The sequence below is a fragment of the Drosophila miranda genome, chromosome XL, assembly GCF_003369915.1.
Source record: "Drosophila miranda strain MSH22 chromosome XL, D.miranda_PacBio2.1, whole genome shotgun sequence".
NCBI classification, from domain to species: domain Eukaryota; kingdom Metazoa; phylum Arthropoda; class Insecta; order Diptera; family Drosophilidae; genus Drosophila; species Drosophila miranda.
This window is the reverse complement of record NC_046673.1, coordinates 697,095-721,662: the sequence shown is the minus strand read 5'-3', so window position 1 is coordinate 721,662 and position 24,568 is coordinate 697,095. Positions and strand designations below refer to the sequence as shown.

Here is a 24,568-nt window from a genome sequence, read left to right as displayed (position 1 = left end):
ACAACGACTGCGACTGAGGCGAGCCAAAACCGCACTTGCCAGTCTTCGGTTCGGGCTCAGTCCAGTCGCAGTCAGAGAAAAAGGCGCAGGCGCAGCCATAAACGAAAACGCAGACAGACAGCGAGACACACAGAGTCTCTGTCGCCCGCTCAAGAGTTTCCGACAAACAGCTCGAGTCGCGAATGTAGTATTGCTTTTGGCCCAAACTGTGCGTGAAATTGGTAGACCAAATCGAAAACGAAAACTGAAATCGAAATTAAAACCCCCAACCCAAGACCGAAGGCAAAATATTAAAACAGAAACCGAAGAGCCGCAATTGAAAAGCATCTCCCAGGCTGCTCCCTTTTTAGACACATTTGATTTTTTTTTTCTGTTAAATTTTTTACTGTGTTTAATATTAAGTTAATAAACTTGTATTTGATTCCATTCGTTGTAGACAAAAAATAAAAACAAACAACGAATTTGAATTTAACATTTGATCTAGCTGAAAAGGTGAGCAGCTCCAAGCAAAACAAATTTTTAATTAAGTACGTATGTATTTATGGCGAGTATTTATTGGCCTAAAACTGGTCCCAACTGGGTGTGAGCAGGGTATAAACTGGTCTAGGAGTTTGGCTCAATGTCAACGTTTGTATTTCAAGCTATTTATCCATCGATTTTTTCCCCACTTATCGATTTCAAGCACCGCACGCCCTATACTGATGGCCCCCTGTCCATTGTTTTATCATCTGAATTTGTTAAGTATCTGCTCTGCTCGTATCTGAGGAATACCAAAGAGATCTCACTCGTGCCGAATCGCTCGCAAAGCTATCAATCTCCATTTAAGTAACAGCAGAAGCAGCAGCAGCCAAATATAATTATGCAAAAAAGCAACCATATTCTTTTGGACAGTTCTTGAAGTCTTGGGAATGTGGACGGACTACAGAATGGTAAGCCGAGTGGAATGACATTGAATGGAGCGTATTGGACATATTGTACCAGTATCTATAGTCTTGGGAACGTCAGTGAGAACGGGATCTGTCAGTCCTGTTCTATAGATCCCCATCTTCTCTGTCTCTTCGATCGCGATCCCAACCCCTATATCCCTATACCGTTTCCGCTCTCTCTTCCCCTGTCATCCTTTGTTTACTTATGTAATTTATGATTATCCATTTACTCAACCGATTCCCGGTGGTTCTCTCTCATCTGAAATTCCACGCATGCACACATGACCCACAACGACAAAAAACCTTTTAAGGTCATTGTTCAAAACGTTTAAGATTCAGAAACAGAAACAGATTCAGTCGCAGACGCAGTCTCAGCTTCAGACTGGGTTTGTTTGTCTTAAGACGACTGATGTCTCTTGTCAGACCGACTATCGAATGAGTTTCGGGTTGGGTTTTACAGAGAGAGATTGCTCTGGCTCTGAGTCGGGGGAGCTGGCTGGGCTTCTGATTTAGACTTCAAAAACATCTTCACGCCCGAGTCTTTTCGCTCTTTGCTCTGGCTCTTGACTTCACTTAAATTGACTTGACTCGTCTCGACTTGTCGTGACTCCACGTGACTTTATGCGAGCTAATTGAAAGCCAAGAAATACTTTAACCAATGTTCTGGAAACGAGTTACTCAGCTAACTGAAGGGTTCAGTCATTGGTGTGACGGAAGATGAAGGATTGTTGGCTTTGAGGGTTGCATACGATCTTCTTATGTTCCTAATGCTAATATGTACATATAGATCATCGTATGTGGGTTCATTCTTGGAAGTATTTGGCAGAGCTTTTGGAGAAAACAGTACATCCTCCTCTCATTTATACACAAAGCCACGGGGCCAGCACTTTATCCGTCCCGCCCAACTCCACAGACTCTCTCAGAAGTGCGTCGACGATATGCTCTCAGTTTCTGCTACATCCTTCAAATTAGTTTGTAGTCTTTTCTGTTTTCTATGTAGATTTTCTATGTCTTATGCTCAGGCGATTGGAATTTGGTGGGGAACAGGTGAGTGAAGAGATCAGATCTGTTGGTAGTGCCTAGACTGCAGAAACAGAGAGAGCAGTTACTCGTATCTGGGTGGAGTGTGTTTTTTTTTTGCTTCCATTTGTTGCCCTGTTGGCTGGGACTGGTCTCAATCGGAACTTCATTAGCTTTCGGCTAGCGAATACTTATATATGCACATAACATATGTATGTACGTACATACATACATACAGTTGAACTCGAAAACGTTAGATTTATGGAGACTTCGATTTACAGAAAAAATTGTTTTTATACCCGATACTCAAAAAGAGTTTGTGGGTATATAAGATTTGTGGTGAAAGTGGATGTGTGTAACGTCCAGAAGGAAGCGTTTCCGACCCCATAAAGTATATACATATATTCTTAATCAGCATCAATAGCCGAGTCGATTGAGCCATGTCTGTCTGTCCGTCCGTCTGTCCGCCTGTCCGTCCCTAAGAGCACCTAATGCTCAGAGACTATAAAAGATAGAACAATACCTTTTTGTTTCCAGACTTCTGTGATATGTCACTATTGTAAAAGTATTTCAAAATTTCACCCCGCCCCCTTCCGCGTCCACAAAAGACGAAAATCTGTGGCATCCAAAATTTTAAAAATACGAGAAAACTAGTAACGCACTGTCATAGAGAATGACCATATCTTCCAGATTGTCGAATCTGGATCAGATCGAATCATTATTATAGCCAAAAGGAACAAATCAATCTGCAGTGGCCACGCAGCGCCCGACGATACGCTCTGACTGATTTTCTGTCTCTCTCGCACGCACTCTAGTCGTCACGTTCAATATCTTCATATATTCAATACATTTATCGGGCATATGTAAATATATAAACATTCTGCCCCCACAAGGGACGAAAATGTGTGGCATTCACAACTTTGAAGATATAAGAAAACCAAAACAGCCGAATCGTAGAGAAAAACTGCATCTTGCAGATTGCCTAAGCTGAATCATATAGAATTATATTACGATAGCATAGCGGCATTTACCGCGGCTCCCAACGTTCCCCCTCGTCTTTGTTATTTTCAACAACAAAAGATTCCAGTTTTTTAAAAGCTTTAAGGGGATCATCTGTTGTAGAGTCACTCGTTTTTGAATTTACATTGAAAGCTCTTGGCGGGCTGACAAACAATTTCCTCAACAGAACTTTCAACACTTTCCGCTTTCTTAGAATCCGATCCACTGATTCGGAGTTAGAACGATCACTGATGTCATCATCTATAGGAAACTTTAATGTAAAAACCCCAGTGTCGACCCCATTATAATCCTGAAAAGTTTCACTGGAAGTTATATTTTGTACTCTTAACCACGTTTCGTAATCAGAATCTCCAGCAAGTTCAGATTTTCATCAATTTTTCAGTTACTGAAGCATACAATAGCACATATGTATGTAACTTCAGATTTGCCCTAAAAATTCGACTTACAAAGTGCATGTGCCAGTATTTTCACTCGAATAAGGGAGAAATTCTACATTTGGAAGCTCGAGTTACGAAAGGACTGGATGTAATTTGCTGTATCTGATGTATCTTAATTTTTAGTCTATTTTGGTGGGTCACAGTCAAATGATTGCCATGCTTTGCCCAAAGAGGAAGCGATTAAACGATCGAACTGTAGTCGGATTGATTTTTCCGCAGATTGGTGCTGCCCTCTATCGTCTGCCTAGCCGGGGACCAACGATCCTAGGACGAACAGCTAACGCCAAAAAAAGGTGAAATTTCAAAATGTTAAGAAATAAAAAAAGCGGAAAGACAAAACGACAAACAACTTTGGACTTGTGTTGGGTTGGGGACGGGGACGGGGACGGAGACGGACCCCTGTCCGCCATAATAATTGGCGGAAAGAGCCACGACAGCAACACCAACAGCCACAAATAGGACGCTTGAGTAGCTTCCATTGCTCGGAATCAATCGAGTCTAATCCAATCCAACTGAGGAATCTCAGTCCAATCCATTCCAATCCAATCACATGAAAACATTAGCACCACAAAGCCAAAAATTAAGCACAAAATAACCGACTGCAATCAAAATATCCACTACCACAAAAACGTACTGTGCTTTTTGAGGGGAACGTTAAAACTGCGAAAATTGATTAATTGAGAAAACTCCTCCTTTTTGCTACAGTTATCGGCTCGAAAATCCGTCTCTTTGCTAACGCTTTTTCACGGAGCTAAAGTGAAAAGTCACCCCGTTCATTAAACGCCCTTTCTGATCTCACCCATAATAATCAAAATCTCACTCAATAACGTCAATAGATCAGGATTGTCAGGTGGTCATGATCTAAGAGCAAGGGTAGTCCCAGATTCGTTGTTGATCGATATTTTACGTGCGCCATTCGTTCATCGAATCGAAGTGGAAATCAAATTAGCCTCCGTGGAGCAGTCAAAGCAAAATGGGAAAAATCACAGAGCGATGGCTACAAAAACAAACAATTAAGCATGTACGAAAAGAGAAATATACGTATGATTAAAATTCCCGGGACATACGCAGATCAGACCCCACACTCCGTCTTGACTTGTGTGTGCACTGTGCAGCCCACCTCCAAGAAAGGAAAGCGACCGGGGCAGAGCCAATGGATCGGCAACGAATATGGTTTCAAATATTTTTGCAATTATATTGAAAGTGTTTTCGATTTGTTTTGCTTACGTGACATATCTGGTTGACAGGTGTTAAGCCACTCCGCCTTACTAGTAGCCCGTGAAAATATATACATATATATACTAAAGAATATGTTATGAGGATTTTAGCATGCTATCTTACGTTAAAAGTAGCTGTACCCGCATTCTATTCTATTCTGTTCTATTCTATTCTATTCTATTCCATTCTATTCTATTCCATTCAATTTTTTTTCGGTTTGTTCCGTTCCGTTCTATTGCATTGTGCTCTGTTATCACTTGGTGCAGTGCACTATGTTTTTTGACGTTTCTGCATTTTGTCTCACTTCTTTGGAACTTGAAGCGTGACAATCGTGACATTTGCGACATTCCTCTTTCTCTCTCTCTGTCCGATCCCCATCGTCTTCGTTTGCCATACGTGCACACATATGTACATATGTACTTACGAGTATATTCATATCCCACCTGCCCTGCCCCAGTGTCCAGTTCCAAGCAGCATTATACGCAGACACAAAATGCAGAGAAGGCGTCCAAATCATGGAAAAGGCAATGCAAAACAATAAGACTTGTTGTGGGGCCAAAAAGAAGAAGAAACAGAATAGGCTGCTGGTGTTTTTGTAGCAGAAATAGCTTTGAAAGTGGCACAAAGTAATTTTAATGCTGAATGGAGCGTAAAGTTGTTCAACTGCAATTGCAGTGGAGTTAGCTGTTGCTGTTTTGGTTTTAGCCAACAAAACAAAAACAAAAATACAAAATTGAAACCAATTAAAGCAATTATATTTGGTACTCAGACGGGCAGGCAGAAACACAGAAAGAGTGACGGACCGACACATGACGACATTGCATTCGCTATTGTTTCACTGATTTTTTTCCTTACCAAACATTTATTTGTTTCGTGTGTTTTTTGGACCGACGGAATCAGAATGGAATTCATTTGCAAAATTAAAAGAAATCAAATCAAAGCGAATTCCATCGAACCAAGCCGAATCAATGAGCATCTTCAAATTGATCGTAAAATGTTGAAGTTTATTAAGACAGATCTTACTCCCTTCATTGCCAACATCCAAGCAACAGGAACAACCCGCAACCCGCAGCACCCCATAAAATTTGCATCAGAAAGCGGATTCAGAGACCAAAGTGGAGCGGGATAACGCCATGGAGATGGGGTGATATTCATAATAATAATGATGATGAGGTAATGGGCAAAGAGAGCTAAAGAAATGCTTAAATGAGGTCCACACAAAAAAATTATTATGACAAATATAAGCCTCCGATTGGTCAATGGAACGTGGAATATGGATGATATCCAAACCGAACCGATGCGAATCGAATCGAATCCACAACATGAGAAGACGTGAGAAGCCATTACCTCATCGAGTGCATCATCATAATTTCAATGAGTGCATTCACATGGGAAATGCAACCGAAAAGAAAAGTTAGCCAATATCAGAAAATAAAACGGAACGAGCTTCACTCTTTCGAGGGAATCACGATATGTCGTCCAATCGCCGTGAAAATTGATTTCTAGCGTAACTCAGTCTTAACGGAGCTTATTTCCTACATACTTACTTCGTGTATTTTGGTCTTGCATTCTCGGGCCAGAGAAGCGATCTCCCAGCTGCGTCCACTCACGGCGTGGATCCTTTGGTTTTTGGATCCTCGGGCTTGAGACGCACTTAGCAATTAAGTGCAATTGGTTTTTAGAACAACCTTTGGATGGGATCCAAGAATTATTCATCAGAATATTAAAGGGTGTAAGTTAAAGCGATAAGTTCTGTATTGCAGTCGCCTCGACTGAGAATAATCTGAGGCTGCCAGAAATGTTAAGTTACATCTGTTTCCAAGTCCGATGACAGCATGGCTCTCATTCAATCCTCCTTTCACACCCAAAACAGCATTCCTATTCAGGGCAAATGGTGTCATCTGCTTAGCGTAATAGCCCCTACCTTACCCCTACTGCCCACTTAGAGAGGTATTCCAGTGCGCCATCATCACGGCGCCCGCGCATATTTCACCGATTCGAAGCGATGATCTAATCTGAAGATGGTAGAGAAATGGAAACAAACGCTTCAGCAACAGCAACAGCGAGAGCAACAGCATTTGCAATGTTTTACATTTGAACTTGAAAATGATGCTGAGTAGAGGAGTGGAGGAGCGGAGGAGGGGAGGAGGGGAGGAGGGGAGGAGTTGCAAAATTGGATAGTGGGTGAGAGAGAAGTGAAGTGAAGTCGAAGTGAAGACGGGGCGATTGTGTCGGCAATTACTTTGCCTGCCCTCTCGGAAGTTCCAATTGGAAGACAATGCGGCATAAAATGCGGCGAAAATGGAGCTAAAATCGGAAAGCAGAGACAGAAGGTGGAAGATGGAGATGAAGTTTTTTGTGGTTAACGCTTGAGGAAAAGTTCATTGCACCTGAAAAGAAAAATTGCTGACTGCTTATAGCTGTTATTTGTCATTGTTGCTGTTGCCTTTGCCTTTGCTTTTGCTTTTTCTGTTTTGTTGCTGACAAAATTGGAGAGGAGACAATAAAAGGTACATATGTATGTATGTATGTACATACATATGTATGCAACTTTGTCGCTCGTCGTTCTCTCTCCTTCTGTCAGTTGTCAGCACCACCACCACCTTGAAATATCGCGATTCAATGACTTGGGAAATTTGTTGTGTGGCTAAATTTAGATGATATTGAAAAGGAAAGTACGGGGTACATACTTGTAAGCATATGCATGTACATACATATATACATATGTAGGTAGGTATAGGTAGGTATGCGTGTATGTCCGCTCTCACCAAAATCTGAAACGCAATTTCGAAGCATGGCTTTGTCCTCTCCCCACCACCAACAACCGCAATGCAATGAATGCAGTCATGTCATTCTCCCAGGGTTGTACTGTTGGACATGAGATGGAGAGCCAGAGCGGGAAGGCTGGAGCGTGCCAAAACAGAAAACAAAAATGATTGAAATTCAAGCCATCTACAGCCAGAGCCAGAGCGGGACGGAGGAAGAGACTGAAGGATAAACTGAGATAGAGAGGGGGACAGAGCTACCTAAACAAACAAACCCAAAATAAAGCAAAGCAAAATACAATTTTTGCATATTTTCACCTTTTAAATGCGTATCGGTAGCTTTTGCTGCTGACAATACCGTCTTTCGGTATTTAGGCCAACCTCAGCCTAACGTGCGGGCGAGGGCGAGTGTGGGGGAGGTAGCGGTAGAAATAGAGGTAGAGGGTAGGGCTCTGGTCAAATTAGCACTTGAAGCTAGCCAGAAATGTGTTAAAGCAAAATGGAAACCTCGATCGCACCTGAACATGAAATGCAAAGCAACAGACATACATATGTACATATGTACATACAACACGGCAACAACCCAATACGAAAAAGATTACAGCAGAAATGCCCCAAAACAGAAACAAAAACCGATTCCAAGCCACACACACATGCATACTCGTACAGCGTACGTACGGTAAAAGCGAGTGGGAGTGGGACAACGACGCGTGCAGACACACACACACACAAGGGAGAGCGGTCTGCCCGGAAGAGGGAGGAGTGGGACAGAGGGAACACACCGTTGGACCGCGGACGTTGGGATGAAAATTAATTGGGGCCATTTCGAAGTCTTGATTTGCCTCGATTCGGTCTCGTGTTGTTTTTTTTTGTCTTGCGTTTTTCAATTATTTCTTTGATTGATTCTTCAATTATGGCAATTAGCCAAAAATTTTGCTTAGCATGCGCCACGAATGCGGCGAAAATGTGCAGCAAAGCAGCAAAGGGAAATCAAAGAAGAAAGACAAAGACAACGACAAAGGCGAAGACGAAGACGAAGAAAGAGGCCAAGCTACAATCAGTTTCGGATTCGGCTGCTATCGGATATCGCAAATCGAAATCCACATATATCGCTTGGTTGGTTTCGAATGATGATGGGCAATGCGGCAGAGATCTTCGATCAAAAATCATTTTATCACACAAAGTGACAAAAAGTCTTCGACTGATATCCGCGAGACGGTACTAAAGACGGGTCCCAACACTAAAACTGGCCAAGTCTAATGTCATAACACCATAATAACTAGAATGCGAAATAAGTTTGCCCACACTGATTAAACAGGCATACTCATGTACATCAATTTGCATATATGTATGTACATATATCTATGATATCATACGCAAAAGGAATTTACTCTGGGCTTACGATTTGTATGCATGTTTTGAGGGTACATCAGCACAGTCAAGAGAGTGCTTGCTTTCAAAGAATTTAGCCTTCAATGTTCTGGGAACATCTTGTTGTCTTTTAGACAATTGTCTTTTAGTTCACAATAAAAATTTAGAAGTGAAAACGATCAAAGGAGTTAACCAAGCCTAATTTTGTGCATCGAATAGCTTTCCCCTAAAAAATATCGGCGCAAAGACACAAAGACAGGAATAAGAAAATTCGGCAAATAAAAATTTGATCCTGCCTATCACTTGGCACTAGTGGCCGAGAAAATATCTTAATTTATCTGCTTCTTCATGAATCTTCATCATTAATTAAATCATTAATCAAAATGGCTTAGCTTTAATGAACTACATTCATAATATTGCATTTCCAACACCAAAGCCACGAATAAATCGGCTCGCATCGCATCTAGTTAAGCTCGCGGACAGGTTGCGTTGCCTGACCTATGCGGCGTATAGGTAATGTCGCATAATGTCGCAGTCGTGAAAATTGCACGACTGTACATATGTATGCACATGTCGTCTTTATGGGTATCGATCTCATGCCATTGGGATGCCAGGCCCGTCCGCGTCCGTGTCTGTGTCTGTGTCCGTGTCTCCGGACTGTCTGACATATTTGGGTTGAATGCTAACAGCAAAAATGCTCAAAAAGAGACGAGATGAAAACAAAGGCAAAAAGGCAGACACACAAACTAAACTCCAACTCAAGCTTATGAATGCCTGAGCCTGACCACAGCCAAATCTGCTAAGCAAATGTCGCAATTAACACACACAATCTCATACGAGTATGTGTGTGTGAGTGACCCACATACTATATACTATATACTATTTACTATACACTATATACTATTTACTATATACTATATACATGCTTTATATGTACATATATACATCCATGACTACATACTTATATACATATGTACATATGTATATAGCAACTTACTCGCACTCGCATTATAACATGTTGGCCATTGAACAAACAGGGGCGTGGTGCACGTTGCTTGGAGAACAATATTCGCAAGATTCTGGTCGATGAGCTAAGTATGTTAAATATGTAGTTATCCTGAGAGGAAATACGAGTAAATGTATCTTGAGGAGCTTGAGGGTGAAAAGTAAGAGTGCACATCTTACTAAGTAGGATAGAGCTAGCGGTAAATAGATAAAGAAAGAGAAAGAATGCGGTAGGCAGGGCAGTCGACATTTATAAGTCAGCATTTTCGGTATTCGCGTATCTTTAAAATTGTAGATGGTACAGATGAGAAATGGGCGACAAACAAACGGAGTCGGCTATTGATACTGAGCAATAATTTACATATGTATACATATGTATATGTATACTTTATGGAGACATGCATTCTTTTATCTGTTACATATGTAGGTCTAAACGTAGCTAATATAGCCCTGGGATCTATGAAGACCGGGTGTAAACAAACCAACCCGTACCCGCCAAGATATAGTACCAACAGATGCATACTCGTATTTGTACATAGATATGATCAGGTATACATAAATAATTGGAGGGCAGCAGTTAAAAGTACTCTCCAATTGGCTGTCGGTTGATTTTACCACTAAACGAGACTGCTAATCGGAGCTTTAGTCAACGCCACGGCGCTCCCTCGTTCCAGGGAGATTATTGCGGGTCCGTGCTTATTACTGACACATTAAACTGCTCCTTCTCCTGCTGTCACTGCCGCTGTCACTGCCGCTGTCGCTGCCACTGTCACTGCCACTGCCAAAGGTGAATGACACGCTTGATTCAGTGATCCAGTGATTGAATGATTGAATGATTGATGCATGGGGTGCACTGACTGTCATTGAGCCAAAGAGCAGCGACTGGCATTCAATTTGGGCCAGGCAACTGATCAACGCTCCCCTCTGAGCTCAGTATATCTCAGGTTCAAAGATTGAATCTTCTGCTTCTGCTACTGTAACTGCTGATTGACAGTCATTAGAACTGGCGCACAGTTGACATAACTGCAGCACACAAGCGCTTGCGCAACCTTCCGATGATCAACAAGGCTACTCCACGGTAACCATTTCTCAGGATGCAGGCAGTCCGGCATTGAGCATTGAGAGATGAAGAAGACCACCAACTTCAGAACATATGGTATATTGGAGTACATAGGTATCTCGTAGGATACAACTAAATTTGTGTCCTCTGTCGAGCGCAGGATATTGGGCCATGGCCCAGATGTTCTCCGTCATCTAGTTCCAGGGACGCCTCGTTTTCTTCGATTGCATCGGCAATTTCCAGCAAGAAGGCAGCCCATGCTGTGGTGTGTGATCAACCGGCGACACACAGCAGCCGCAGCTGGATAGTCAGACTGGCTTCCCTAAGAAGGATCTCCTTGCACGTGGTTACGACCGCCGGTGCTAACCAAGCAGCGTGCCCTGGCCATCGCAAAAGCTGCCTTCATCACGGTCGCCCAGTGTGGTTGTCAGCGTAATTACGAAGGATGGCATTGAGGTCGAGGGGATGGAGTCAGCTCCTTGCTCAGGCAAGGATTAGTTCAATTTTAGCACACTATTTTGTTGGTCGGGGGCACACAAATATCAAACTTTAACGGAGATTTTTTTTTTTTCCTTTTTTCTACAAATTGTATATGTACTGTGGTAATGTAATGGATTTGGAGCATTTTTACTTGGCTTTAACAAATATGGAGTCCCCCGTGCAGCTGCCAATTTATGTTTTCCGCTGGCTTTCTTTCAATCGAATATCATTTGGAGCCGCTGTCGTTTGTTTGCTGGGTGGATTCCGTTGATAGTTTATTTGGTGACGCAACTCGGGGCGGATGCACCAGTGCCGCGTTGTGGCTTGACCAAAAGCGATTCCGATTCCAATTCCGCTGCACCGCCTCACCGCTTACTCGCCCAAATACCGACCCCAGTGCGACTGCCAAAAGCAGCAACCGCAGCAGCAGATACTCGTATGGCCAGCCCATTTCCGCATGTCAACTGTGGCCCTGCTTCACTCCCTGCCTCGCCCCAAAACACATTGGTGAAATTTTCCAAGCGGGAGGAAGCCTGCTTCCAAGCCACCGGAACCTGGATGGGGTCCAAAAGCGGCTTTGAAAATATCCCAGTCGACTAACTGAGCCGCGGCCCCAGTGGGTGGATGGGGGATCCGGATCGCCGATCTAAAGAATTCGTGGCATATATCACAGCTGACTCCGTCTCCGTTTCTGATACTGACTCTCCACGGAGCTGAGAGCTGTGGCTGCGGCTGCGGCTGCTGCTGAGTGTGCTCCAACTTTTACTTTGGTTCATTCTCCACCTACTTATGCATGTGGAGATGTACATATATACATAGTATGTGTTCCATCGGTGGCGCGTGCAGTGAAAAGCTAAGAGGCACCTAGACATAGTTTATTGCCAAATGCATGGAAGACTTGCTCGCACTGGACACGCCTCGCTGGTCGCATTCGTGTCGTGTCCATGTGTGGAGCGTCATAGATACCATAGACATTCGTTCCTCTGCCACCTCTGCGCTCCTCCCGAGCGAACTTTTCGATTTCTGCAAGGGTTTCGGAAGACAGATGGACAGCCAGATGAGTGAAGAGAAGAGAAGCGTTACAGTAAATTGTTAAAAAGTTTGAAGAAAAATGTGCAATAATTAAAGCGTCTTATGTGAAAACGAAAGAAAAACATTGCAACGCAAGCGTAAAGTTGTTACCTGATGCGTCGGCAGCCTAACGAGTATTAATTAAAGTGAAAATGCCATGAGATCGACATGGCTATGGATATAGATACAGATATAGATACATACCCATACCCATACCACAATAAGGAAGAGTGTCCGATCTTTTGGTGTAGATGCTGATAAATTCCTATGGGTCCTTCGAACTGAGTGTCCAATGATTAGGTTGAGAGGAAGTTAAAAGATAAAGGAAATAAATATGCGAGAGGTCAGCATGATTTAAGCTCTGTGTCGGTTCGATTGGGGCAGATATAGAAAGTAGTAGTAAATGCAATAAGGGAATAATAATAATAATAAATAATACTAAGTAATAGCTCATGCATCTCATGATATAATTTTAGAAAAGATACTCGTAGTCTGACAATTATAATATTATATCTCTTTACTGAATTTCCAGAGATGTCATAATGGAGCCAATGACCATGCTGGTGTTGGCCTTCCAGCTGCTGGCCCTCTTCTCGATCGCCGGTGCGCTACTCATCTACCTAATCTGCAAGGTGCGCGAGGACAGCGAGGCGGCTACCGTGGAGGCCCAGCCGAGCCGGGTGGTACTGGTGACGAGTGCGGACACCGCCCTGGGACTGCAGCTTTGCACCCACCTGGCCAACAAGGGGTGCCGCGTCTTCGCCGGCATGAAGGAGGCCCACGACTCGCTACCCGCCAAGCTCCTCTGCGGTTGGATGAAGATCCGCGAGTACAGCGAAGAGCCCATCGCTGGCACTATCATCCCCATGCGTCTGGACGTGACCCGAGAGGATGTGCTGCGCGAGGCCACTGTCGCCATGGGCGCCCACCTGAACGCCGACGAGCGCGGCATCGCCGCCGTGATCAACACCAGCGGTAGCGTGTTCCGGGGCCGGGTCGAGTCGCAAGACGTGCAGCAGTGGGAGCAAATGCTGAAGACCAACATCCTTGGCACGTTGCGTGTGGCCAAGGCCTTTGTGGGGTTCCTCCGGCCCACGCGCGGTCGCCTCCTTTATCTGGGCGGAGCCAGCGGCACGCGGACGGGTTCAGCGCTAACGGGCGGCGAGGGTTTGGTGGCCTTCAATGCATCGCGCGTGGCTGTGGACAAGTGCGCCGAAGAACTGCGGAAGGAGCTGCAGCCGTACGGCGTCAGTGTGGTGGCGCTGGACACCTGCGGAATGACAGCCGAGTCCCTATACAAGGCCCCTGTAGCACAAAGTGAGTTGAAACCCTGCACCTCCAGCTCCATTCCCTAGCTTCAATTTACATTATCTTTCATCTCTTCCACAGCGATGTCAGCGAGTGCCGAAGCACCTACTCAGTACACGGCGGACGTTCTCAGCCACAGTGCCCTGCAGGTGATCGAGCGGGCGCTGTGGGACTTTGCCCCGCAGGAGCGCTATACGCTTATCACCCAAAACAAGTACCAATTCACATTGCCATGCCGCTCTTCGTTGCGTCTCCAGCGGCCGGCAGTTGCAGGCGAGTCTGCGACGCAATCTGTGTAAATCCGATCCGTCTCGGTCTCTACCTTCAGCTCCAGCTGCCTCCTGTACATACGTATCCCCGCTGTAACCTCTTCTTCTGCTCCTGTTGTCATCTAACAACACTAACCATGTTTTTTGTTTAATGATATTTCTTCCTTTGGAAGGATTTTTATACATATGATATATATATTTTCACTCGTTTTTGCATACAATTTGACGGTGCATTTTTGATGGACAACATACCTTAGCACTGAATGATACGAACAATGAAAATAAATCTTTGTGCTAATCTACGATGGGCTTTGGAGTCCTTACTAACATTCGATTGGTTTAGGAATTCCTGTGGTCTTAGGGCTATCGTTGGATTCGGTGAAACGGGAGGTCCACTTACTCATACTTGGATATGAAGTCGTAGCGCAGCACGGAGGCGGGATAGGACTCGCCGGCAGTTGCCTTGAAGCACTCGGAGCTGCGTGCCGGTAGGTGTACAAGTACGTCGGCCCCTGCAATGCTCTGCAAACGGCTGCTGATCTATAAATAACAGTGGGAGTGGAGTGTCAGTCTGATGAAGAAACTGTCAAAAGGCGTGGGTGAAAATTTACCTGATTTCCATTGACGCTGGCATAGAGTTTACCGTTTTTGGAGGTCACCGAAGCACGGACGTACTCTGGACGCGGATCCAAAATGAGGTCTTGAGACAGCTGTCAGAGAAAGAAAGTAGTTATTATTAGACAATCCATTCAGAAAATGTTGGGTCGCCCTTAGAAGAGAATTCACAAGGCTACTAGGCCCTTGCTTACTGGCTCAACCACCTTCTCCTTATCAGCACTCAAAACATAGTAAATAACAAACAGATAAGGCCCACTCAGAAGCAAACGTATCTGGTGAATGAAGTGGACTGGGCTTTGACGCTTCTGCGCCGACAGATACGACCTACAGCAATTTATGCATGTTCTAGAACTAGCAAATCGGCGGGGGACAGCCAATCAACACCTCTACCCACTCTGACCGAATAGTCTGTAATAAGCAGGCGTCCTCAATTTCGCCATCTGTTTAAATGACTGTAGCGCAAACTCGTACCTTTACTTGAATGGTCGCCAGGGGACACTTGGTTCTCTCCCAGCCGGCGGACCAGCGGATGGCTGGGAGCGCAAACAGATGGAATGTGACAAAGGCGGAGACGGGGTTCCCCGGCAGCCCAAAGAAACACATGTTATCCTTGCTGGCAAAGGTCATGGGCTTGCTGGTGGTGGGAGAAAAGAATTCTTTAGTGCGAGAGTTGGAGGAGATGGGCCAAGGAAACAAACCCATACCCAGGCTTCATGTTGACCCGGCCGCAGTGGATCTTGAAGTTGAGTTCCTCCAGCGCTGTCTTTATAAAGTCCTTGTCGCCCATTGAGACGCCGCCAGTGGAGATGACAAATTCCACCTTTTCAAAAAGTTGGACTAGAGATCTTTTGGTCTCCGGTAAGCTGAAGGAGAATGTTTAATGTCAGTCAGCCAGGAGGAGCGAATTAACGCCACTTACTTGTCGCTCAGCACAACGGTGCGTACGCAGTTGAAGCCAAAATAGAGTAGCAGCTCCTCCAGCATCGTGGCATTAGAGTCGTAGACCTTGCCAGGAACAGGCAGCTCACCCGGCGCGAGCAGCTCGCTCCCCGTGGAGACGAGGGCCACCTTGGGCTTGGGTAAGCTCTTAGATATTCCCACAGAGGACAGTAGAGACTGAATGACAACGGGTGAAGAATCCGTAATAGGGAAAATGGAATCATGGATGCGCAAATCGTGACCAATGGGACTGAAGGCATTAGATCGGAGTAAGATAAGTTATTCATGCTCTAATGAGTAGTACTCACCGCACATCCAATTGCGGCTTTGGCTCCACCATAATCTCTACTAGACTCTCTTCTCCGTGTTTGTCGCGACTCACCAAAAGGGTATCCTCCACTTGGACCACGCAGTCCGCTTGGTCTGGCAGTGGGGCACCCGTATTTATCTTGAAGCACTCATCCTCTTGCAGAGGCTGTGCGCAGGGCTGTAGAAGGAAGTAGTTAGGATTAACACTTTTGGCTCTGCTTGACATGATGTGGGTACTTACCGCATCACCGGCGGCAACGAAGCCCACGACACGCTTGCTGCCGGAGAAGCCAGTCGATTTCATGGCATAGCCATCCTTGATAGAGGCACGGAAGGGTGGTATATTCACCGGCGAGGTCGTTTTCCAGATGTCATCATCCAAGCAGGTAGTGCGTTGCACCACTCCGAATATGATATCCATGACCACCGAGATGGGGAGCATGGGAAAGGGCGAGTGGCGATCCCTGCCGTCTCCAACTCCTGTCTGGTGAGGGCAGACGTGAATTTGGGCCTCCACCGTCTCCGTACCCTGCACCTGGGCATGGGTGCGTTGCACCAGGGCCACGTCGTCGTTGATCAGATGGAGTGCATGGGGCAGTAAATCCTTCACCGTTTCAAAGCATTCGGATACTGCCTTTTCGCTCCCGGGGAAGTTCAGGATCAGTGTATTGCCAGCAATGCCACAAACTCCACGCGACAGAGCCGCAAAAGTCGTCTTTTTCAGCGAGGCCAGGGTTATGGCCGTCATCAATTGTGGGCACTCCTTGTCGAGCAGCGGCTTAGTGGCCTCGGGGGTCACATCGCGTGGGGCCAGACCGGTGCCGCCCGTGGTAAAGATGATGCGAACCTCCTCCCGGTTGATCCACTGACGCAGCTCGCTCTGAATGAGGCTGTTTTCGTCGGGCACCACGCTGGCGACTACCTGCGCATTTCTGAAGGCCTGCATGATCTGAGACACCAAACGCGGACCGCTGCGATCCTTCGAGCGGTCATTGTAACAGGTGTCACTGACTGTCACACATGAGAAATGTTATTGGGGCCCGCTGGGTTAGGAAGCCACTTACTTGTTAAAACACCGAAAGTAATTGGATCCATTATGTCATTGGCATTACTTTGCGATTCCGAATAATAGCTTATATCTAATGTCGACGGCACGTTTGCAATTAAATTTTGAGAAAAGCGTTTGGCACGATACTTTCGACTGCTGGAACGTGGTGGCTTTTAGCATTTTTTAGGACATTTCGACATTGCGGCCAACCCGGTATGTGTGCACACACTGCCGCTGCCGTTTAATTTAAGATATAATGAATGAATACTAATATGCACAGCCAAAACTACTTAGATATATAAATACTTGATCCATCTCCCATGTGTAGACCGTATATGTAAATAGTTTGTATTTTTTTCGTTAATATATACTAACAACCGATCGACTAAAAATTACCCGACCCATGCCGGTGCCGGCTTTTATTTCGCTGTCTTCTCGCCTGTGGCACGCTCCTCCAGCGGGTCGTAGCCGGTGGCCATCTTTTCCTTGAACTGCTCGTATGTACGTTTGCGGTCAAAGTGCTTCACCCACTGGCCGGGGCAGGACTGCTCGAAGGCCTTGCGCAAATCTTTACAGGCGTTGGGCACTTTCTCACCGCTCGTGGAGCTGTGCTTGGGCGCACTGGCGTCCAAGCACTTCCAATACTCGTCCCGCGTGGTCCAGCACTTGGCCCGCTCTGCCTTATCCGGAAAACCCATTGTGAAGGTACTTTGTTGTGAATCGCTTTGGTCCAGTCACGTCCCGTTCGCCGTTGTTGTAGTTTTGCTTGTTATGCGACTATCCCTGTTACCTGTGGGTAGAGCTCCGACATTTAAAGTTCGGGGCAGTAGGTTACTTGGCGGTGGAATGCCGGAGCAATGCAGTTACACAGCTAAAATTGATTTAATCACATTAAAAGTCAATTTCCAGGAAAAATCACCATCTCATCACAGAAACTAACCTCCAACCTCAAAATTACAAAACAAACAGATTTATCGATAAAATATACCGAAACATACTGTAAATATACTACTTGAGTGAAACCACTAACCATACAGTATATAGATGTGCCAGTTCATACTACGAAAGCGTCACACGATGGGTAACCGTCTGAGAACCCCAGAGACTTCGGCTCAGGCGTTCGGGTACTGACGCGTCATCATGAGAGAACGCAGAGAGAAAATCTTTGCATGTGTTAGTACACACGCAATATCCCAGAAAACAATGCACTATGGTCCGAACGACCACTTTTGTTTGCCAAAATTGAAACTCCCGAACGGAACAAGATTTTTGTATTTAGTTTTTTGTATTGGATATATATAATCAAAAGGAAGTAGATTTAAGAAAAAAAATGTGTGTGGCACCGCCCTTTTTTTAATAATGCATATTTAAATTATTAGTTATAGTGAAAAAAAGTATTAAGCATAATTTATTTAAGAAAACGGAGTTGCACGCCTAAAAAAATTTTGATTTAAATATAAATAACATTGTTTAAAGGTTTCCGTAAATTATTGCTGAGATCCTTGTCTAGAAGCAAGGTTAACGCCTCGTTAGGTGAGATGTGCGCCGGCTTTCCGACTGGGTCCTGTACAGCCTTACGAACTTAGTTAGCATTCTCTGGGCATAAAGATAAAAGTGTTGAAATAAAGGCTTGTGGCCAATCCGAATATTTTCGTCCAAACATCTTTGAATTTGACCGGCATTTGTTCCGTTATGTTGCCAAACGATAACAAATTTTCTTGCTGGTATCTTCAAAAGCTTTATTAATTTCATATGATATGTCGCCTTAAGAGCCGTTTTCAAATAATTGATAATTTTACCCTTCTCTGAATTCCATACGGCAAACTACTCAGCATTTTCGAATTTGAGGTTATGCTCTATTAATGCAAATTCCAAGAATTGTGGTAAAAGTGGCATTTATTACTATATACATTTCAAAAAGAATTTATTAATCTACGACACACAAAAGGTTTCAGGGCGGGACTAGGTAGGACTCACTTTGTACACCTTTTCAAAAATTAGTTTTCATTACAAGTTGGCACATGTTGAAGGCCTCACTTTAACCTTCAATTACGAAGACATTACAACTACTAGATACAGTTCAAAACTCAAAACACGTAGTAAGAACCCGACTGATTAAGATTCATCAGAAAAATTTAATCAGGTCTTGGCGTTTTTCAATTTTTGAGAGATCTAAAATGGTTATTAATATGGCACTTTTTCACTTCACGTGCTTTACGATAAAAACAGTTGGGTTGCTCAGCTGATTTTGCGAATGTGGCGCCATCCCTGATGTGGACGTTGACATGCAATAACTGCATCTTTCAAGAGGCGATGCAGTTACTGCACCGTCAAGTGGCCCGTGTGACACCAGCAGAAGGCTGTTACGCGCGGATCCCAGGCAAAACGCAGCCCTCCTCCCGCCCAACCGACCGAGGGGCGCTGCCGCATGACGCGCGGTGCGTAGCCGAACCAAACGCGAACATGCAAGAAAGATAGCTATTAGACTAACATTCGAGGAAAATTAGTACTAAACTTACTAAGAAACTAAGCATGCAATCAAAGTACAAATACCACTACAGTTACTAATTAATAGAAAGGTGTGTAAGGATTAATAATTTAATAAGAGGAAGAGAATTAGTGGTGGATATAATATGGTAGAGGGAATTATAATCCGAGCATAAGACCCTAAACGGTTCATGCAAGGAATAATTCGATCTACAAAGTGGAAGGAACAACGGTATAAAATTTCTAGTCAGTCTAATAGGAATCGTGAAGTTTATGCGGCTCAACAGATCAGGGCTGTCTATGTCACCCCTGATCAAGTTGTGCATAAATATCACACCAAGCATTTTTCTACGGTTAACTAAGGATGGGAGGTTTACTAATAGTAGTCTACTAGAGTAAGATGGGAGTCTTACACCCGCATCCCAGTTAAGGCCCCGCAGAGCAAAGAGTAAAAAGTTTTTCTGTACTGATTCTATACGGTCCTGGTGTACTTTGTACTGAGGGCACCATACACAGGAGCCGTATTCTAAGATCGGACGAACAAGCGAGGTATAGAGAGTCTTTGTTATATAGGGGTCGTCAAATTCCTTTGACCACCTCTTTATAAACCCAAGCACGCCCATGGCCTTATTTACCATGGTAGAAATGTGTTCGGAAAACTTTAACTTGGGGTCTAACATAACACCCAGATCATCCACCAGGGTAATTCTCTCAAGAGAACCACCAAATAGGGTGTAGGGAGCCAACAATGGGCTAGAACGATGAAATGTCATAACTTTGCATTTCGAGGCATTAAGGTGTAACAAGTTTGCACAACACCATGACTGAAAGTTATTGAGATCGGATTGCAAGCGGATTGCATCTATGGAAATTTCTGGTACGCAGCTTTAATGGTCACTCTTTTTCTAATGCAGAGTGATCAAAACCAAGTTTTAGTTTTGACTTTTAAAAATTAGGTTTTGGCCAACAATGTTACACTTGGCTTGTTTCCCAGAGGGCAATGCCGGCTAGCTGTCGACCCCAGGGCTGGGTAGTTCCCCTTGCCCGCCAAATGTAGACAAAAAAGGAGACATACTACTTCTCGGGACATCAAAACTAACAACAACCTAAAGACAAAGAAAATCATAAACAGACGGCTATCAAGTGGGTGAAGCTTGGGTGTTATCACTTCGCGCGCCCGCCCTACCTGTGACCAAACACAACGTTCATTTTGGCCACTCTCTGCTGGAACGGTAACGGCTGGCCTAATCCATGGCTTACGCCACGCGTTCTCCCTCTATTTTAAATTTACGGCCTCATGCTTCAGTATAAATCCAAGCTTTAATAATTATAAATTGACAATTTCATCTTTCTCATTAATAAATAGCTATACTCAAAATTATCACTAACCACTAAGAAAAACCAAAACGTTCGACACAAAGGCAAACAAGGAAATAACTGCTGAAATTTCGTTCAACCAACAGGGATACCCTCACCCATACGTAATGGAATATGTGTAGATGAGTGGATCCAGTTTTACGGGAGTTAATTTAACTCGGGCCCCTACGCAGACTTAACCTACCAAGAGCTCTTGTTAAGGGTCCCCGGGACATAAACAATAAACAATATTTTTCCACAAATCGCTCGACCAAATACGGTGGACTGATGGGACCCCCGCGTCACCCACTAAGGGTTAATCTTCTGGCACTGAACAGCTGATCGCAGATTTAGGTTCGTGAAAGGTGTTGGTGTTTTTACATATTTAGTTCAATGGCCAAGATTTTACGTTAAACGGTTTACTCTAATATTAAATACTAAATAAAAGACAACACACGGAACAAAATAACATTTAATGTGGAACGGTGTTTGGGGTGCGGATTATGTTTTTTTTTCCTATAAGTTCAAACGACGCGGGCGATCGCTGGCCGTGGCCGGTCAGCCCTAAATATATCCGTTTATACGTGTGCGCTTGTGTGTGTGTGAATAGGGTTTCGGATTTTTACGTGGTGAATGAGACCAAACGTGTGGCACGCACTGGAAGGCGATGCAACGATCGTGCGGTGTGGCTAGAATCGACCTGGCAGCTAAATCGCCCTCTTTCACCCTCCCCCTTCACACGTCCCGCGCTACTTGGCTCACACACGCGCAACTGGAACGAACTCACTCAGGTTCACGTTGGACAGTCTTCTTCTCTGCAGTCGACTTTCTCGAACTCCAGTGTTCCTCTCCAGGAAACCTTCTGGCCCGGTTCTGGTGGCTATATTCCTTGCCGGCTGTGAGTAAAATTTTCTGCATTACAACCTATTTTCTCGCCCACTTTTTCTGTACTCACTTCAAACTTTCTGTTTTAAGCACAAAATTTCAAATTTCGACGTAACTCTTCCGTCCACGCTCCACGATTTCCATAATCCAATCCACGTTTTCTAATATTTTCACTCCTATTTATAACCTTTTTCCCTTACTAATACATATAACTAATCCTATTCTATTACTTATATCCCCAGTACGGCTCCAGCTACCCCCGATGTCACCATACACCATCGAGCCTCCCTGGACTTCCGCTAGATGGCGCGTCGACCTCAGCCCTGGCCACCTATCGCTCAGGTGGGACTGGAACACCACCACGAGTATGTCGTCAGTCCCAGGAGGGACAACATACGCGTGGGCATGCCCACCGGATTCCGGAACACTATTGAGCACACGCCGGCGTGCCCTGCATTCTTCTGCCGCGCTCAACGTAGGCCACACCCACACCTCACTACATTCTCAGGTCTTTGGCGTGGTACACTCCTATGGGACGGCCGTTAAGGTCCTCCAGAGCATACGCGTTCTCTCCTACTGGCTTCACTACCCGGCATCCGATGAATTTGCGCGCGAACTTGGCATTAAAGCCTTTTCCGAAGTCACTAAGGACAAAATTTCGGCGGAATACCTCTTGTCCCGGCCTCGCGTAAAACACCCGAGCTCGCTGGTTGTACCTTACCCTACTACGCTCGTATGCCTGATGTAAACTAGCGTGAATCCTCTCTTGGATGAGTTGTCGCTTGTCCTGACCCTCCAGCAGCGATATGTCATACTCGCCGATTGACCGCAGTCGCTTTGCCAGCTTGTAGCATGACCCATGCAAATACATTTGCTGCCCGAAGACTGCAAAGAATGGTGTTACGCCTGTCGCCTCGTGAACCGAGTTCCTAATAGCCAGTTCTATCTCCGGCAGATGCACATCCCAGTCCCGGTGATCGTCTTCCAGATACGCCCGAATCGCGCTGAGTACTGTGCGATTCACGCGTTCGGCTGCGTTACTCTGCGGAGAATACACTGGCGTCCTCATATGAGTGACTCCGAATGCATCGGTCATCTCCTTAAAAGTTTTCGAGACGAACTGAGCCCCATTGTCCGAGTGAATCATCTCCGGCACTCCAAGCTTGTAAAACACCTCGTGAACGAGGAATCTTACAACTTCCTTTGCTGTGGCCTTGGTCATGGTCTTTAGGAATGTGAACTTAGAGAACTGGTCAACTACAATAAATATCCACGCCTGACCGTTCTTTGTCCGCGGATATTTGCCCAAAAAATCAATATAAAGTTTTTGGAACGGGCGCTCAGTGACCACTTCTTGCCCCATCCCGACCTGCATCCGATAATTCGGCGCTTTCGACTCCTTGCACACGGTGCACCGTCGGATATAACCCCGCACCTCTATCGCCATGTTCGGCCAGTAAAACTGCCTACGCAATAAGTGCAAGGTTTTCGCGATTCCTCCGTGCGCTGTCTTCTCTTCCGAATGTGCTTTGTCTATCAACGCGGCCGTCAGCGAACTCGGAACCCACAATTTCCAGACGGCGCCCTCCAGTTGATCATCCAATCGTTCAAAGCGCATGCGCTTGAATATCATGCCGTCAACAATCTGGAGATCAGGTAATCGGTCTTGGTTCTCTGTTATTTCCTTCCTTAACTCCTTATATTCTCCAGATTCAAACTCCACCGTTTCAAAACACAGGATACTACTCGGATCCACTTCCAGCTCTTCAATACTGCGCGACAATGTATCTGCCACTACATTGTCCGCTCCTTTCCGGTGTTCTATGCCGAAATCGAAAGCCTGCAGTTGAAGGGACCAACGAGCTAAGCGACCATCCAGGTTCTTCATGGTCATGAGCCATTTGAGACTGGCGTGGTCAGTTATGACTGTAAACGGCATAAGCTCTACGTACGGACGGAACTTAAGGATCGCCATGAGGGCTGCCAAACACTCCTTCTCTGTCACCGAGTATTTTTTTTGGTGGCAATTCAGTTTACGGATACGGAGGCCGACGCCAGCGACACTAGCCTGGCTAGTGTAGGGGCGAGCTCGTCGTCGAGCGTTCCCGCCCGCAGGCGGGGTCGGCCGAAGTCCTCAGCCGCCAAAAAGGGAGCCAAGAAGATCGGGCTTGGGATTGGGCTAGCCGGAGAGCAGCCGATCCCTGCCGAGAGATCGCCGCCACCATCGCTCCCCTTTAAGGAGGCTCCAGGCATCTCTGCCGCCGCCGCTGCCACCACCGCTGCCAGTACCTCTGCCGCCGCTGCTACCATCGCTGCCACCACCGCTGCCGCCACCGCTGCCGCCACCGCTGCCGCCACCGCTGCCGCTGCCACATGCCCGGCAACTGGCATTGTCGCGGCAGGCTACTCGGCCATCATCGCGGAAATGTCTGCGATCAGGATGGCGGTGAACGAGGCTGTGCTGAAGGGGCTGATGCCGCCAGAGGCTTCCATGGGAATCCTCGTCGCTACCAACCGGTACGACGAGTTGGTCATGGCCCTGGCTGGAGAAAAGGTGCGCCTGGAGGAGAGGGCAAGGATGCCGCCTCCACCGAGACCCGCTGCTGCTGCCCACACGGGCACAACCGCCGTCACTACCGCTGCGTATGCGACAGCCTTCCCAGGCCTGCCCGCACCGAGCGCCGTCGCTGCACCGATCCCAAGGCCTAGGGATACCTGGTCTGCTCTAATAAGGAGCAAGAACCCGGAGGAGACCTGCAAGGAGCTTGTGGAGCGAGTAAAGAAGACCGTGGTGCCGGCACTTGGAGTCCGCGTCCACGAGGTTCGCGAGCTGAAGAGCGGAGGAGCGATTATTCGCACCCCTTCAGTGAGCGAACTGAGGAAGGTAGTGGCCAGCAGCAAATTCACCGAAGCAGGACTGGAGGTCAAGAAGAGGCCGGAGACCAAGCCTCAGGTCGTGGTGTATGACGTGGACAC

At 45.8% G+C, this 24,568-nt stretch overlaps 3 protein-coding genes across 4 annotated transcripts; 1 reads left to right on the top strand and 2 right to left on the bottom strand.

Annotated features, from left to right (window-relative positions):
• The first annotated feature begins 30 nt into the window (after positions 1–30).
• LOC108164732 (uncharacterized oxidoreductase SSP0419) lies at positions 31–14,252 on the top strand. Of its 2 annotated transcripts, XM_017300628.2 has the most exons (4): positions 31–208; positions 437–492; positions 12,906–13,690; positions 13,763–14,252. In XM_017300628.2, exons 3-4 carry the CDS (start codon positions 12,916–12,918, stop codon positions 13,978–13,980), a joined length of 993 nt encoding a protein of 330 aa, XP_017156117.1. In that variant the 5' UTR covers positions 31–208; positions 437–492; positions 12,906–12,915; the 3' UTR covers positions 13,981–14,252. The 2 variants fall into 2 exon arrangements, with proteins under 2 accessions (XP_017156117.1, XP_017156125.1); XM_017300636.2 differs by lacking the exons at positions 31–208; positions 437–492 and adding an exon at positions 726–929.
• LOC108164689 (molybdenum cofactor synthesis protein cinnamon) lies at positions 14,124–17,087 on the bottom strand. Its single transcript, XM_017300562.2, has 8 exons — positions 16,881–17,087; positions 16,058–16,827; positions 15,816–15,994; positions 15,488–15,757; positions 15,273–15,431; positions 15,040–15,202; positions 14,562–14,660; positions 14,124–14,490 (listed from the first exon to the last, which is right to left on the bottom strand). The coding sequence occupies exons 1-8, from the start codon at positions 16,909–16,911 to the stop codon at positions 14,347–14,349; spliced, it is 1,815 nt and encodes a 604-aa protein (XP_017156051.1). The 5' UTR covers positions 16,912–17,087; the 3' UTR covers positions 14,124–14,346.
• A 102-nt stretch (positions 17,088–17,189) lies between these two features.
• LOC108164790 (cytochrome c oxidase assembly factor 6 homolog) lies at positions 17,190–17,908 on the bottom strand. Its single transcript, XM_017300717.2, has 2 exons — positions 17,805–17,908; positions 17,190–17,735 (listed from the first exon to the last, which is right to left on the bottom strand). The coding sequence occupies exon 2, from the start codon at positions 17,560–17,562 to the stop codon at positions 17,284–17,286; it is 279 nt and encodes a 92-aa protein (XP_017156206.1). The 5' UTR covers positions 17,563–17,735; positions 17,805–17,908; the 3' UTR covers positions 17,190–17,283.
• Between the last annotated feature and the right edge of the window lie 6,660 nt (positions 17,909–24,568).